At 42.7% G+C, this 12,676-nt stretch overlaps 1 protein-coding gene across 1 annotated transcript; it reads right to left on the bottom strand.

The window, feature by feature from the left end:
• Positions 1–5,125: 5,125 nt before the first annotated feature.
• On the bottom strand, positions 5,126–11,723 carry GPR78 (G protein-coupled receptor 78). The gene is made up of 3 exons (XM_073340137.1): positions 11,056–11,723; positions 10,434–10,547; positions 5,126–5,405 (listed from the first exon to the last, which is right to left on the bottom strand). The coding sequence occupies exons 1-3, from the start codon at positions 11,721–11,723 to the stop codon at positions 5,168–5,170; spliced, it is 1,020 nt and encodes a 339-aa protein (XP_073196238.1). The 3' UTR covers positions 5,126–5,167.
• Between the last annotated feature and the right edge of the window lie 953 nt (positions 11,724–12,676).

The raw sequence follows: 12,676 nt of genomic DNA, 5'->3' as shown, positions 1-12,676 counted from the left end.
TTTGCAAGCGTCAAGCAGACAAGCCCTGACTCCTGCATCAAGCCTGTTACACAGCTCTGAAGGCAGGGGACCAGCATGTTCCATGTCTTGTTGGACTGAGGTCAGCTCAGTGCTTTATATCAGAGCCTGGTGGTTTGAATAATCAGATATAGCAGTCACGACTTATTTCCCAAACCAAATGTATTAAAAATAAATTAACATGTTTGTTATCACCAAGAAAAAAATGGCTTTACTGGTCCTCTTTAAGTTTTTCCTTTGCCAGTTGTACAGCAGCGTTAACACACTGGAGGCCTTCAGTGCTTCAGCAATCCCTTGTCCAAATTTAGGTCACATCTCTCCCTCGTGATCTCTCTGATCAGTTGATTTTCCCCTCACTTGCTCTGCACAGCCTTCATCAACAATGAATAAAGAGGCAGTGTTTGTTTAGCCTGCAGGCCAGATTCAAAGCTGAATTTCAATCTGAGCTGTGCAAATGCAAGGAGGGATATACGTTAGTTCCATTGCACAAAGGTCATGTCGAGCCAAATAGCATTTTCTACCAGTGAAGTACAAGTCTAATACGAAGGCAATGGTGTTAAAAAAAAACAAACAGTATTATTGTTGAAATACCTGGCCAATCAGCGAGGGTGCTGCTGCGTTCTCCGTGTAAGGCACAGGACAGTTATTTACTGTGTTTGAACAAAACAGTCTGAAAATGAGCTGCAGCATAGTGGCTGCTGCAAAGAAAGAAAACAGGGTGATTTGGGTGTATAAAGAGAGGAATTATAAAGTGAAGTGAAGGTGGTAATGAGGCTGCTGTATAAGGGCCTCGTCAGGCCTCATTTGGAATATTGTGGGAGTATTAAAGCTTGAGCTTAATACTTAAAAAAAAAGACATTTGAATGTTAGAATGTTGAATGTGTCTAGAGAAGGGAAGCAAAGCTAACTTAGCGTATGGGAAGACTGTCTTCTTAGTAAAGGTCTCAGAGTTGCAGCCGGGTTAGTCTGTATTCGCAAAAAAAAGAGTACTTGTGGCACCTTAGAGACGAACAAATTTATTTGAGCATAAGCTTTCATGAGCTAGAGCTCACTTCATCAGATGAGCTGTAGCTCACGAAAGCTTATGCTCAAATAAATTTGTTCGTCTCTAAGGTGCCACTAGTACTCCTTTTCTTCTTAGTAAAGGTTTCAAGAATTGAACACATTTATCCTAGAAAGAGAAAGGAAGTTTAGTTGCATACCTAATTAAGGTTTACAAACACCTGACATGATGCTACAAAGGCTTGAATAAGAATCTGTTCACGCGATGTGAAAAGGGCAAGATTCAGAATGTAGCCCATATTAACCCCAAAAAACCCAGGCAACAAAGGGAATGGACACAGGATGCAGAAAGAAAAGTTTAGGTTGGATATCAAAAATGACATTTTCATCCAGGGGGTCTTTAACATATACAATAGGACTCCTAGCAACCTAACGGGAGCCGTTAGTGCTAATGGACTGAAATCTAGGATGAGGACTTTTTCAGTAATCAATAACATTTCTAAGCACACCTGCTTAAAAAGGAGATGGCAGGAGTGGACTAAAATGATTGATGGTTCTCTCTGTTCAAACATGGTTTTGTTCCCATTTATACACACCAAAAATCCCAAGTATTTTATTTACAATGAATGAACACGATTCTAGTTAAGAGCCACTGAAGTTTTATTGCATACTCATAAAAGTCACCAGAAATGATTCAGCCACGACTCTGCACCCACTATCATGCTGACCTCCCTGCATGTCTGGGGGAAAAGGGAATACCGATGGTGAGAGGAGGACTGGGAAAGATGGGAGTGGGACAAATCATAGCACTCTCCACTGCTGTAATCTGGCTTGTGTTACTGCCCTAGGTAGTGGGGAGAGGCTGCTGTAATTTAGAGCATCCCCTGGGCTGCATAAATTATGCCAGTTGCCATTTTGCCAACACTGGCAGGACATAAAGGTGGTTTAAATCCTTGCCTCGGCCTTCTGTGCTTTGTCAATGTACAGCACAGAATCTGACCCACAGACTGGAGAGATTTACTTGGACCTGCTTTTCAAAAAATCAGATGCACAACTGTGCACCTAACCCGCTCGTGTAGTTACCATGACAAGATACACACACTGGCTAGCCACATTAATTACAAACATACCAGGACACTTGCAGATACAAATACGTGAATCATGCTAAGTGTCCATGAAATTGTACACATAATTGCACAGGCATTTCTGTATGCACAACTGCACATGTAGCTTTTATGAAAAAGAAGGTGCTCATCGTGTCATCTAGTCCCCTTCTCCCTGCTAGTATAGGCTTCTTTCTCTACAGTATCTTTTCAAGGGCTTTGTCTAGCTGAGTATTAAGTATCTCACAAAATGATGAACTGCATTTCTAAGGGTAATTTTAACACATTAAGATTCAAAGCTGCTATTTTTTCAAGCAACCTTAAGTTTAACCCCCACTCACTGAACTTAAGATTGCTTTCTAAATGCACTGTAACACGTGGGGTACAAACGATGCTTAAAGAATTCTGATTCCACTGTATTTTCATATAGAAAGCCTGAAACAGAAGAATGCTGCATATGTCTGTCACAGTGAAGTTAAAAATCTCTCTGTGTTAGTCAGACTAGGGTGGGATAATTCCATATTCAGTAATCATTCTGTGATGATGATTATTCACAAAGGTACATCAAGTGCTAATTTATACATCTGAATTATCTGCTCTTAGGGCTCCATCCTGAAAGGTGCTTAGCAACTTCTGGAATTGAAGTTCATGGGACCTGAAGGCACTAAGCACCTCCGGTAGGTACTCAGCATCTTGCTGCATTGAGCTTCTATTCTAAAATACATGCATGACACTCTGTCCTCAGCTGGTATGAATCAGCACGGTTCACTTGACTTCAGAAGAGGTGTATCAGGCTTCACCGGGTTCTGGCTCTTGATTTTTAAAAGAGTGCTGTCCTGATTTCAGATATTGTCACAATATCTTATGTTTCTCCTCTCATATTCATTTAACACTAGAAAATGTAAACACAAATAATATTTTTATTCATTTCCATATTGTTTTGGAGGTCACATTTTGCAATACATTCAGCTAAGTATTAAATGTAATATTCAAAGGGAGCAGCATTTTCTTTAAAAAACTATAGCCCAGCTAAACATTGCAGCTATCATTAAACTCATCAAAGTTTACAGATCAATGTCGTAGTGACAGATGTCAGAGCACATCGAAACTTTTTGGCACAAAAATGCTTGACTCTAAAACAAATTAACATTCCTCCAGGAGAGATGTCTAATTATTACACTTCTGATGCCGTTGCTATAAAAGATTTAAACACCAGGTTTCATTATTATAGGGAGTAGAGGGAGGGGAGGAGAAGGAAGAAAAGAAACTGAACATGTCATACACAAATACTCTTTCTGAAATATTGTATTTACACAAAGTTAGAGAGAGTACAAATACTTTACTAAGTAGACAAAAACATGATAGCACATTCAGCTTTAATACTAGCCAGCTATAGATGCAGAACATGGAGGCCTAATTTACTTGCATGGCAATAGAGCATTAGAAAGGCCTCAACTTTTGAAAGCAGAGGATAACATAATGACATTGTATTTGTTATGCAGTATGAGCCTTTTCATTGGCCTCAATGAAATTTCAATACGGCCCTTTAATCCTCTGCAGATTGCAGTCCTTCAAGCTGCTGAACACCTGACCCTGGTCCTGCAAAGTGCTTAAACATATGCTTAACTTTAATCATGTGCATAGTCCCATTGACTTCAATAGGATTTATGTAAGTGCTTAAAGTAAATCACATGCTTAAGTGCTTTGCTGAATCAAGACCAGAATTCTCAGCCTTTTGCAAGATCAAAGCCAATATTCTATCCCTAATTTTTAATGCTACTATAACCTAAAAAACAAAGACAAACTTTATACGTTGTCTTATAGGTATGCTTCTTCTTAAAAATACATTTTAAAATTGCTTTTGTTTGGCTACAAAGCATTAGTTTATTGAGCTCCACAAAACACTGCTCATTCATATCCATTATAACATATAATTGATGGACTACTGTTCATAATTTGTTCCAGTATTTTCCAAAAGACTTTTCAGATGAATAATAATACTTATTATAATAAGTAATAAGTAATTAAATAGGTAAATCAAAGGGAAAAGCTCATACCATATTGCAGCTATTCACCAAATTTACCTGATGTATGAAAGATTTTTTCCCCATTATACTTTCTTTAAAAATAATTACTCTATTTTATCCTGGTATATGTTATCGGATAGCTCTTGAACAAAAAATATCTTAAATATAGTGTCACTTCTACAGTCTAATTGACCTGATTTCCTCCTAATGAAAGGTGTATTGAGTGGACCTGGCTCTGTGACATAAATTACAATGCTAGTTAACGAAACTCTGATTATGTTTTTGTTGCTGTCACTGCGATTATTGTAATTATGTAGTATCACAAAAGTGCTAAATATTAGTAAATCAGATACATGGCCTTTGGTTATGCTTGATACTGGCACATTGAATACACATATCACTTTTAAAGTCTATGTTACAATCATGTTGCCTTATAATAAACAATAGTAATCTCGTTTTCAAAGTGCCCAGCCATAATACTCATTCTAGGCATCAATACAACAAGTCATCAATTGACATACTCTTTTAAAATGTTCTAAAATTAAGACAAATCCAGGATTACAGATGCAAATATACTGTACAAGTGGTGCTCCAACTATCTGTTCATGCCCTAGGCTCCAATGGTCCCATAATCTTTGCTTTAAGAGAGTAGGTTGCTGGATCCTCAGTAAAATACCAGGACATGGCATCTGGAATGTTATAGGCTTTACAAGTTAAACCCCAAACCTTGAACTTATTCCACTTACCAAGAAGCAGTCAGTGCAGAAGGCAAAGCAGTGGTTAGACAGAATCACCTCTGCCCATCCCTGACAGTGACTATGCAGCTACATTCTGTACTAAATGCAGACAATGGAAGAGCCTGTTTTGAAAGCCCATAATCAAATGCATTGCAGGAATCCAGCTTTCATATCCAAAAGGTATGTGTCACCATTGTCCAGTCAACATGTGATAGATCAGGTGATATCCTTATGGTGGCAAAAGTCAGGCCTAACTTGAAGACTAATGACTGTCATGAAGTTAGCATGTTCTGTGTAAGCAATAATCATTTTCAGTGTCTAGAGAGCTGTTGTAGCCAGATGAAGGATACAGATCCCTTTTAAGTATCCTATTGGCAATATTGATCATGACTTTCTTGTACTGTTGACGTAAAAGAGAATAAACAAATGGATCTGATGCAGCCTTACTGTAGGTGAGGCACTTGCTTACAATTCCCCAGTAGTAGTTTATGGTAACAAAAGGAAGAAGCTCTATCAACCTGTTAAACATTAACAAAGAGGAAAAGCTGAATGTTACATCGACACAAGCAAACCGTTCAACTCACATTTTCAGGAATAATAGCATCTTAAGAATTAATTTTTATACTGTGCAGCATCTGAGGGATGATCCTGCAGTCATTGCACAGGTAAATTTATGGGAGATTTTCCTGAGTAAGGACAGCCATGAGGAGGAAAAAGTGCTTTAACTATATATTTAAGCACTGAGGCCTTGTATACAAAGAAGTGTAGCAACTTATTGCAAAACTTCTGCTTAATTCTACTTGGTGAGCTGTCCTAGTAATTGGCAATATATTCAAGTTCTCAGTGCTGTCTGACAAGGTATTGCCTTCCTGACTCCTCCTGTCTCCCTAGACAAGCTGTAGAAAGGCATGTAAGATGTACTATAGTATATGGAGCTATATATTAATATATCCTTACTTAATGATATTGTGAAATGTAATGTATGAAGAGAGAATACATGATGCATTGGTGTGATATAAAGCACCTCAAGATAATACACATTGTCTCATGGACATTTACTCTCCTTCTCGATCATTCAGACTACTTCCCCTCTCTTTTGCAATCACAAGATATCCATGTGCAAACTACTACAATTGCTTACTTGGAAAAGTGAAATTAGGAAAGTATTTATGCATTTTAACTGTCTGTTAATGTTATTTAGCAGATGGAAACAAGCAAGAGATGTTATTGCTATGTGACCAGCTACCTGCCTTTAGACCACCAACATGTGCTCTGTGAATAACCAGTAGTCACTGACCCCAGTTTTAGAATCTTGGGCATAAAGGTTTATCAGCATGACTTTGATATGGGTGCATTAATCATGAGTAAGGCTGCGAGTCTATCATGGATGTCATGGAAGTCATGAATTCTGTGACTTTCCGGGATCTGCATGACTTCTGTACTGGCTGGTGCGGCTGACCCAGGGGCTGCCTGAGCAACTCGGCTGGCCCCCGAGCCAGCTGCTCTGACTACTGCTGGAGCAGTCTCAGACCATGGCACCCCTCCCCAACAGCAGCAGCAGGAGTTTGGGTGTGTTAGGGGGCTCAGGGCTGAGGCAGAGGGTTGGGCTTGGGGTGCGGGAGGGGGTGAGGGCTCTTTCAGGAAGAAGCAACATGTCCCTCCCTTGGCTTCTAGGCAGAGGTGTGGCTTGGCAGCTCCGCATGCTGCCTCCACCTGCAGGCACCACCCCCGGAGCTCCTATTGGCCGTGGGTCCCTGCCAACTCTCCCCTCATCCCCAGCAGCAGTGGGGATCCCAGGCCGCTCCCCCAGAGCACGTGCAGTGCCCCCGGGGCGCCCCCCCAAAAGCACCTGCAGCACGTCTGGGACAACCCCTGCCCCAGAGCACCCAAGTTTTAGTCAGGGGTATATAGTACAGTCATGAATAGGTCACAGGCTGTGAATTTTTGTTTACTGCCTGTGACCTGTCCACAACTTTTACTAAAAATACCCGTGACTAAAACATAGCCTTAATCATGAGTGGTGAAACTATAACTGCGTTAAGAAGGTCATCTCAAATGAGCGACAATAAACTGCATACAGTACACCGTACTATAACATCATGTATTCTGCGTATGTCACATCTGCTACTGAAAAACTCTTTGAATAGAGTGGAGAGGTTTCTTTACAAAATTATTTGTACAATTTTTCATATCTATTCACCCACAAAGCCTTAATTACCATGGGGCCAACTGCACAGAGCTCAGAAGACACCATAAATACCTTTGAGAATGACCTAACCTAGCTTTTCTATACATTAAAATGTAATGACTTCAAAGTGTGATATCCCAGACATTCCCAGAGCTAGGAATGAGCTATTGGTCTCTTTGGGAAGCTTGGGATTTCCCTTTTCTTGTAGTTCAAAACTCCCATTTTTTAGGGCTGAAGAATATTGGATTTTAAAGTTATATTCCTATAAAACCTGGCACACATCCAGGACTGAATCTTGCCCATCCTGAGCCTCAGATAGGTGAAATACTGCAGCAAATTCCACAGCTGTGTGTGTGCATAGGGTGTGGAGGGAAGAACACTTCTCTGGCAAGTGAATTTAAAGAAGGTAGATGCTCCAGTGCTTGGAATGTTAGAACAAGCCTCAGGGAGATGGATTAATGACAGAAAGCAAGCAAGGAAGTCAAAAAGTGCATTATAAATAAGAGTATCATGTGGATCTGCAATTTATCACATGGTACCTCAGTTTATCCTATCTTAGATATCACCTCCACATATGGCATATATGCTTGATCTGTACAAAATGAATATTTTTGTAGAACACTGTCAAACAGAAGATCTGTATATATAGATATACTTGAGTGTGTATGTGTATTATATGGTAGATTGTGGTCCCAATCCTAATCTAAAGTAAATGGAAAAACTCCCTTTGACCTCATTGAGATAAAGGGGAGTATCCCATTAATAGCAATGCTGTTATATCAAGGATGAACTTCATCCATTGGGTTTAGTCCCAACAGACAGAATTTATTGTTGATTTCCAAAATCTCATTAACATTTCTTCAGATAGGGGCAAATCCTGATCTCAGAGCATAGCCTGAGTAGCCAGGCCATGTGCTGGGGAATCCTCTATCCCAGAGCATCCATGAAGACTCTTCTAACTAAAAGGATGGCGTGGTCTCTGTGAACCCGACACAGCCCATCAAGTAGGGAAAGAACAGAAGGCCTGCATGGCAACAAATACTCCAGCCCTACCCCAAATTTACCCCCTGGCCTAACCCTGTAAGGAGCCCTCATAGATGCCTACATAGCCCTCCCCAAATCCTTTCCATTCTGCTGCCCTCTGAGGCCATGGGAGCAGGGACAGAATTCACCCCTTGATAAGTTTATTTTAACTTTCTCTCTACTGACATATGCAGTGTCACTTAATGCATTAAGAAAATGCATTAGCTGACATTTACAAAACACCTTGTCTGAGGAATGCAGTGGCTTTTTGTTTCAATTGTTCATGGGAAATATTTCAGAATTAAAGAGTGTCTGGAGGCCAGAATGTGCTGAACAGGGTATAATACAGCCTGAATGAAGATGGCAGAATTCATCCTTTGCTTGGTATAAAGTGATAGCTTGATGGTCACAATAATGAACAGAAAATGACTCATAAGATACTGAACATTAATCAATTAACCTTTTAACTTTCTGGTGTCAAGTTAATATTTGTAACAATTCTTCCAAAAGAAGAGGAAATGCAGCTGTCTAGCCAATCAGGCAAGAACCTTTCAACTAATAAAAAAGTGAAATACTAAAAAGTGTCATCTCAAAAGTTAAAACATAGCTTTCCTTGGTCCAGCTGTACCACTGAAGGCAAGTGTGGTAGGAACAGGGTGAGGAAAGATGATAGAATATGTCCCTAATTATGCAAAACCAGCATATCAAACTCAAGATTTTCAAAAGTTAGTAGTATTTTGGGTGCCTCAGTGTTTGGGTCTCCTATCTGATGTGTCTTCAGAGGGCCTGATTGTAAGAATATAGATGCTCAACACTTTCTGAAAATCAGGCCCCTTCAAGGTATCATAAATTGGTCACCCCAAAAATTCAGATTCCCACAAAAACTAGTCACTTTTGAAAATCATGACTCAGGTTCAGCCATGGTAAAAATAATGGGCTTACATCAGTTGGTGTACATCAGTTTAGCTCCATTGGCTTCTACCCTGCAGATTTACACCAACTGAAGATCTAGTCTGCTGACATTTTAGCTAACCTCTGATTTAAACTGGATATTTCTTAGTGTTCAGGAGCTGACTCTTCCTGGAAAACTATCCTGCACCACTGAAGTTAGTGGGAGTTTTGCCACTGACTTCCATGGGCACAGGATCAAACTCTAGATTATTTCATCAATGATATTTCCAGGCATAGAAACTATGGGCCAGATCATCAGCTGGTGCAAATCTTTGTGGCTCCATTTAAGTCAATGAGCTTCAACCTTTGGACTATAATAAGGGATGTGCTGATGATAAGCCAAACTGCTAAAAAAAAACCAATGACATGTGATGAACTCCTGGTTCCAGTCCTAAAAGCCCACTCTTTCTGGAAGAGGCATCTATACCTTGTTGTAAAAAACAAACAAAAAGATCTTATAAGACTGCAAAGTCTCATATTACTTTATCAGTTTACCAATAAATCTATTTTAGGATGATTTGGCTCCCTGTGTTTATATGTTATATATGCCTATACAAATCCATGGTATGCCCACATCTTGAATACTGCATGCAGATGTGGTCGCCACAAAAAAGATATATTGGAATTGGAAAAGGTTCAGAAAAGGGCAACAAAAATGATTAGGGTATAGAACAGCTTCTGTATGAGGAGAGATTAATAAGACAGGGACTTTTCAGCTCGGAAAAGAGGTGAATAAGGGGGGATATGATAGAGGTCTATAAAATCATGAGTGGTAAATGAGACAGTAAATAAGGAAATGTTATTTACTCTGTCTCATAATACAAAAACGAGGGGCCACCAAATGAAATTAATAGGTAGCAGGTTTAAAACAAACACAAGAAAGTATTTTTTCATGCAACATACTGTCAACTTCTGGAACTCCTTGCCAGAGTGTGTTGTGAAGGCCAATACTATAACAGGGTTCAAAAGGGAGCTAGATAGATTCATGGAAGGTAGGTCCAACAATGGTTATTGCTAGGATGGGCAGGAATGGTGTACCTAGCCTCTGTTTGCCAGAAGCTGGGATTGGGTGACAGGGCATGGATCACTTGATGATAACTGTCTGTTCATTCCCCTTGGGGCATCTGCCATTGGCACCTGTCAGAGGACAGGATACTGGGCTTGATGGACCTTTGGTCTGACCTAGTATGGTTGTTCTTATGTTCATATTTCCCCAAATTTATCACCCTTGGTCCAACCCAGTATCCCTAATGACTTTTAGGAAGGTTTGTTTGTTTATTGCTATCATCTCAATGTCTTTTTGCTGTCCCATGAATCTTGGGGTAGCTTATTCTTGATGACATATTGCCCCCTAAGGCTCCCGGAAGAGGCAGGGAGTACTAACCTGGTGATAATGTAAGGAGCAAAGCAGATCACGAAAGACCCTATAAAAATACTGATTTTCTTAGTAGCCCGCTGCCGCCTCCTTTTCTGCTCATTAACACAACGCTGTTTCACGCTGAAAAGGGAAAATAACAATCACTGCGTTAAGACAAGAAGCGAGGAGACTCTTGAGCCAAGAGTAAAGTCAGCCATGGAGACTCGGTCTCAGGTGCGGGAACTTGGCAAATGAAGGGTATGAGACCGAACAAAAGCCCAGAACCCACCAACCCTCTGGATACTGTTAGCGACATAAACCCTGCATGCGTATCAGCTACATGAGGGACTCAGCCGTTCAGTATCCTGGCTTTTCTGGGAACCTTCGCTTCCCGTTTAAACAAAGCTGCCTATCAATATAGAGCCACAGGCTCTGACACTGAATGAACAGCTGAATTCATTAAACAGCTTTTGAAGTTTGAAAAGAAACGCTGTACCAGAAGGGGTCATCATATCTGCAGGACATGAATTAAGACGTCAAAAGGTGCTCAGAAAAGCAAGACATGGGTTTGGGTCCTTAAGGAAGGGGGTGATTTAAAACACAGTGAACACATCGAATTAACATACACACACACACACACACACATTACCTGGGATGGATATCTACCAGCAAAACCAGCGTTTGCATTGTAATAATGTCTATCCTTTTGCAGTGGAACCTGGCCACTTTAAACACCTTTAAGTAGGTGAAACACAGTATCACCAGGGAGAGCATGAAACTGGTGGCGTGAAACACGATGGTGAACACGGTAAACCTCCTCCTCTCCGTCTCTTCTCTCAGGTGCAAGGTGCAAGAGGCGTACACGTTGCTGTAATCTACCCAAGAGAAAAACAGCGAGACCAAAGGGAAGGTCAAGGAATGAATCCAGGAATAGCTCATCAGAATCACGGCGTCTTTGTACCGCATCTTGCTGGTGTAACTCAAGGGGAACACCACGGCAATCCACTTGTCTATGCTGAGGGCTGCCATGCTCAGCATGGTGTTGGAGGTGAGGAAAGTTTCCAGGAAGCCCACCGCTTTGCAGATGCAGTCACCGACGGGCGGCTGGTTTCTCAGGATCCCCAGCAAAGTGAAGGGCATGTTTAAGACCGTCAGGAGCAGGTTGCAGAAGGACAAGTTCACCAGGAAGACCCCGGGGACTTGCTTGCGGAGCTCGGTACTGTAGATGAAGCATAGCAGCACCAGGAGGTTGGACAGCAGAGAAATCACCAGCACCAGCACCAGGAAGAAGGCCAAGAGAACTCCTGCCAAGTCCATTTCTTACCAGGTGGCCATGCGCCCCTTGGTGAGCAGAAGGCAGGCTTCAGAGACGGAGCGGCAAGGGGACATGGCAGGTGCCTCTCGGGGGGACTTCCGGAGATCCGCCGGCATGTTGGTGGAGACTCCGGGAGGATCTGAAGCTCCGGCTGCCAGAAAGCACAAGCGACCGGCCCGCCCGGCGCTGTCCAGGGTCCTGAAACGAGCCCACCCTCTGCCCAGGTCCCACCCGACCTGCCCGCTTCAAACCGCAGGCAGAAGTTCCTCCCTTCCCCTTCCCCTTCCCCTTCCCCGACCGACCGACCGACCCGACCCCGGCCCCAGGGGGGAGGCGCCTGCTCAGCTCCCAGCGAGCCCCTCCGGCGTCTCCTCGGCCGCTCGGCAACTCCGGTGCTCAGCCGCTGAAATAGTCAAACCGCCCCAGCCTCCCGGGGTGACTCATGCGCAGACGAGGAGCGCGGAGCAGCCTTGCCTCCCTTCTTCGCTCGGCCCCGAGCAGCGGGGAGAGCCGCCGGCCGCCAAGGGCGAGACAAACTTCCCGCTGGCGCGCGGCAGGGGCGGGGTCCGTGCAGCCAGCTGCCAACCGGTTATCAATCCTTCGGCGATTGACGGCGCGCATTCATCGCTGGCAAGCTGCCTGGTGCTTTGCAAGCCACGCCAGTATACTAGGAGTTATGATGCCCGTGAGGGTGAGGCGGTTACTTTATTTAGTCTTATTTGGGGGGTGGGGTGGGGAGGGGGGTGGCTGTCGCAAACCTAGCCCCCGTGTCCCATAGCAGGTTCCCCCCTGCTCATTTGAAATGAGTGATGTATTCCCTGGCACCGTTTCCCCTACCGCCTCAAAGAGCCCACGGGTGCAGTCAGCATTCAGGGACGGGGATCATCTCCCATGGCGCATCACCAGAGCAAAGAAATCCACCAGTGGGCAGTATTAATGTACCGCACAGCCTGCT

The sequence above is a fragment of the Lepidochelys kempii genome, chromosome 4 (genome assembly GCF_965140265.1).
Source record: "Lepidochelys kempii isolate rLepKem1 chromosome 4, rLepKem1.hap2, whole genome shotgun sequence".
In the NCBI taxonomy this organism is placed as follows: domain Eukaryota; kingdom Metazoa; phylum Chordata; order Testudines; family Cheloniidae; genus Lepidochelys; species Lepidochelys kempii.
Note: the sequence above shows the minus strand (reverse complement) of the source record. Positions and strands in the feature narration are given on the sequence as shown.

What these genes read in the sequence shown, in the direction of transcription:
- GPR78 (XM_073340137.1), bottom strand. Translation starts at nt 11,723, where the DNA reads ATGGACTTGGCAGGAGTTCTCTTGGCCTTCTTCCTGGTGCTGGTGCTG. An exon ending in CTGGTAGATATCCATCCCAG is followed by an intron (nt 10,548 to 11,055) that starts GTAATGTGTGTG and finishes TTCCCTTTTCAG; the next exon opens with CGTGAAACAGCGTTGTGTTA. An exon ending in GCTCCTTACATTATCACCAG is followed by an intron (nt 5,406 to 10,433) that starts GTTAGTACTCCC and finishes AATGTTTAACAG; the next exon opens with GTTGATAGAGCTTCTTCCTT.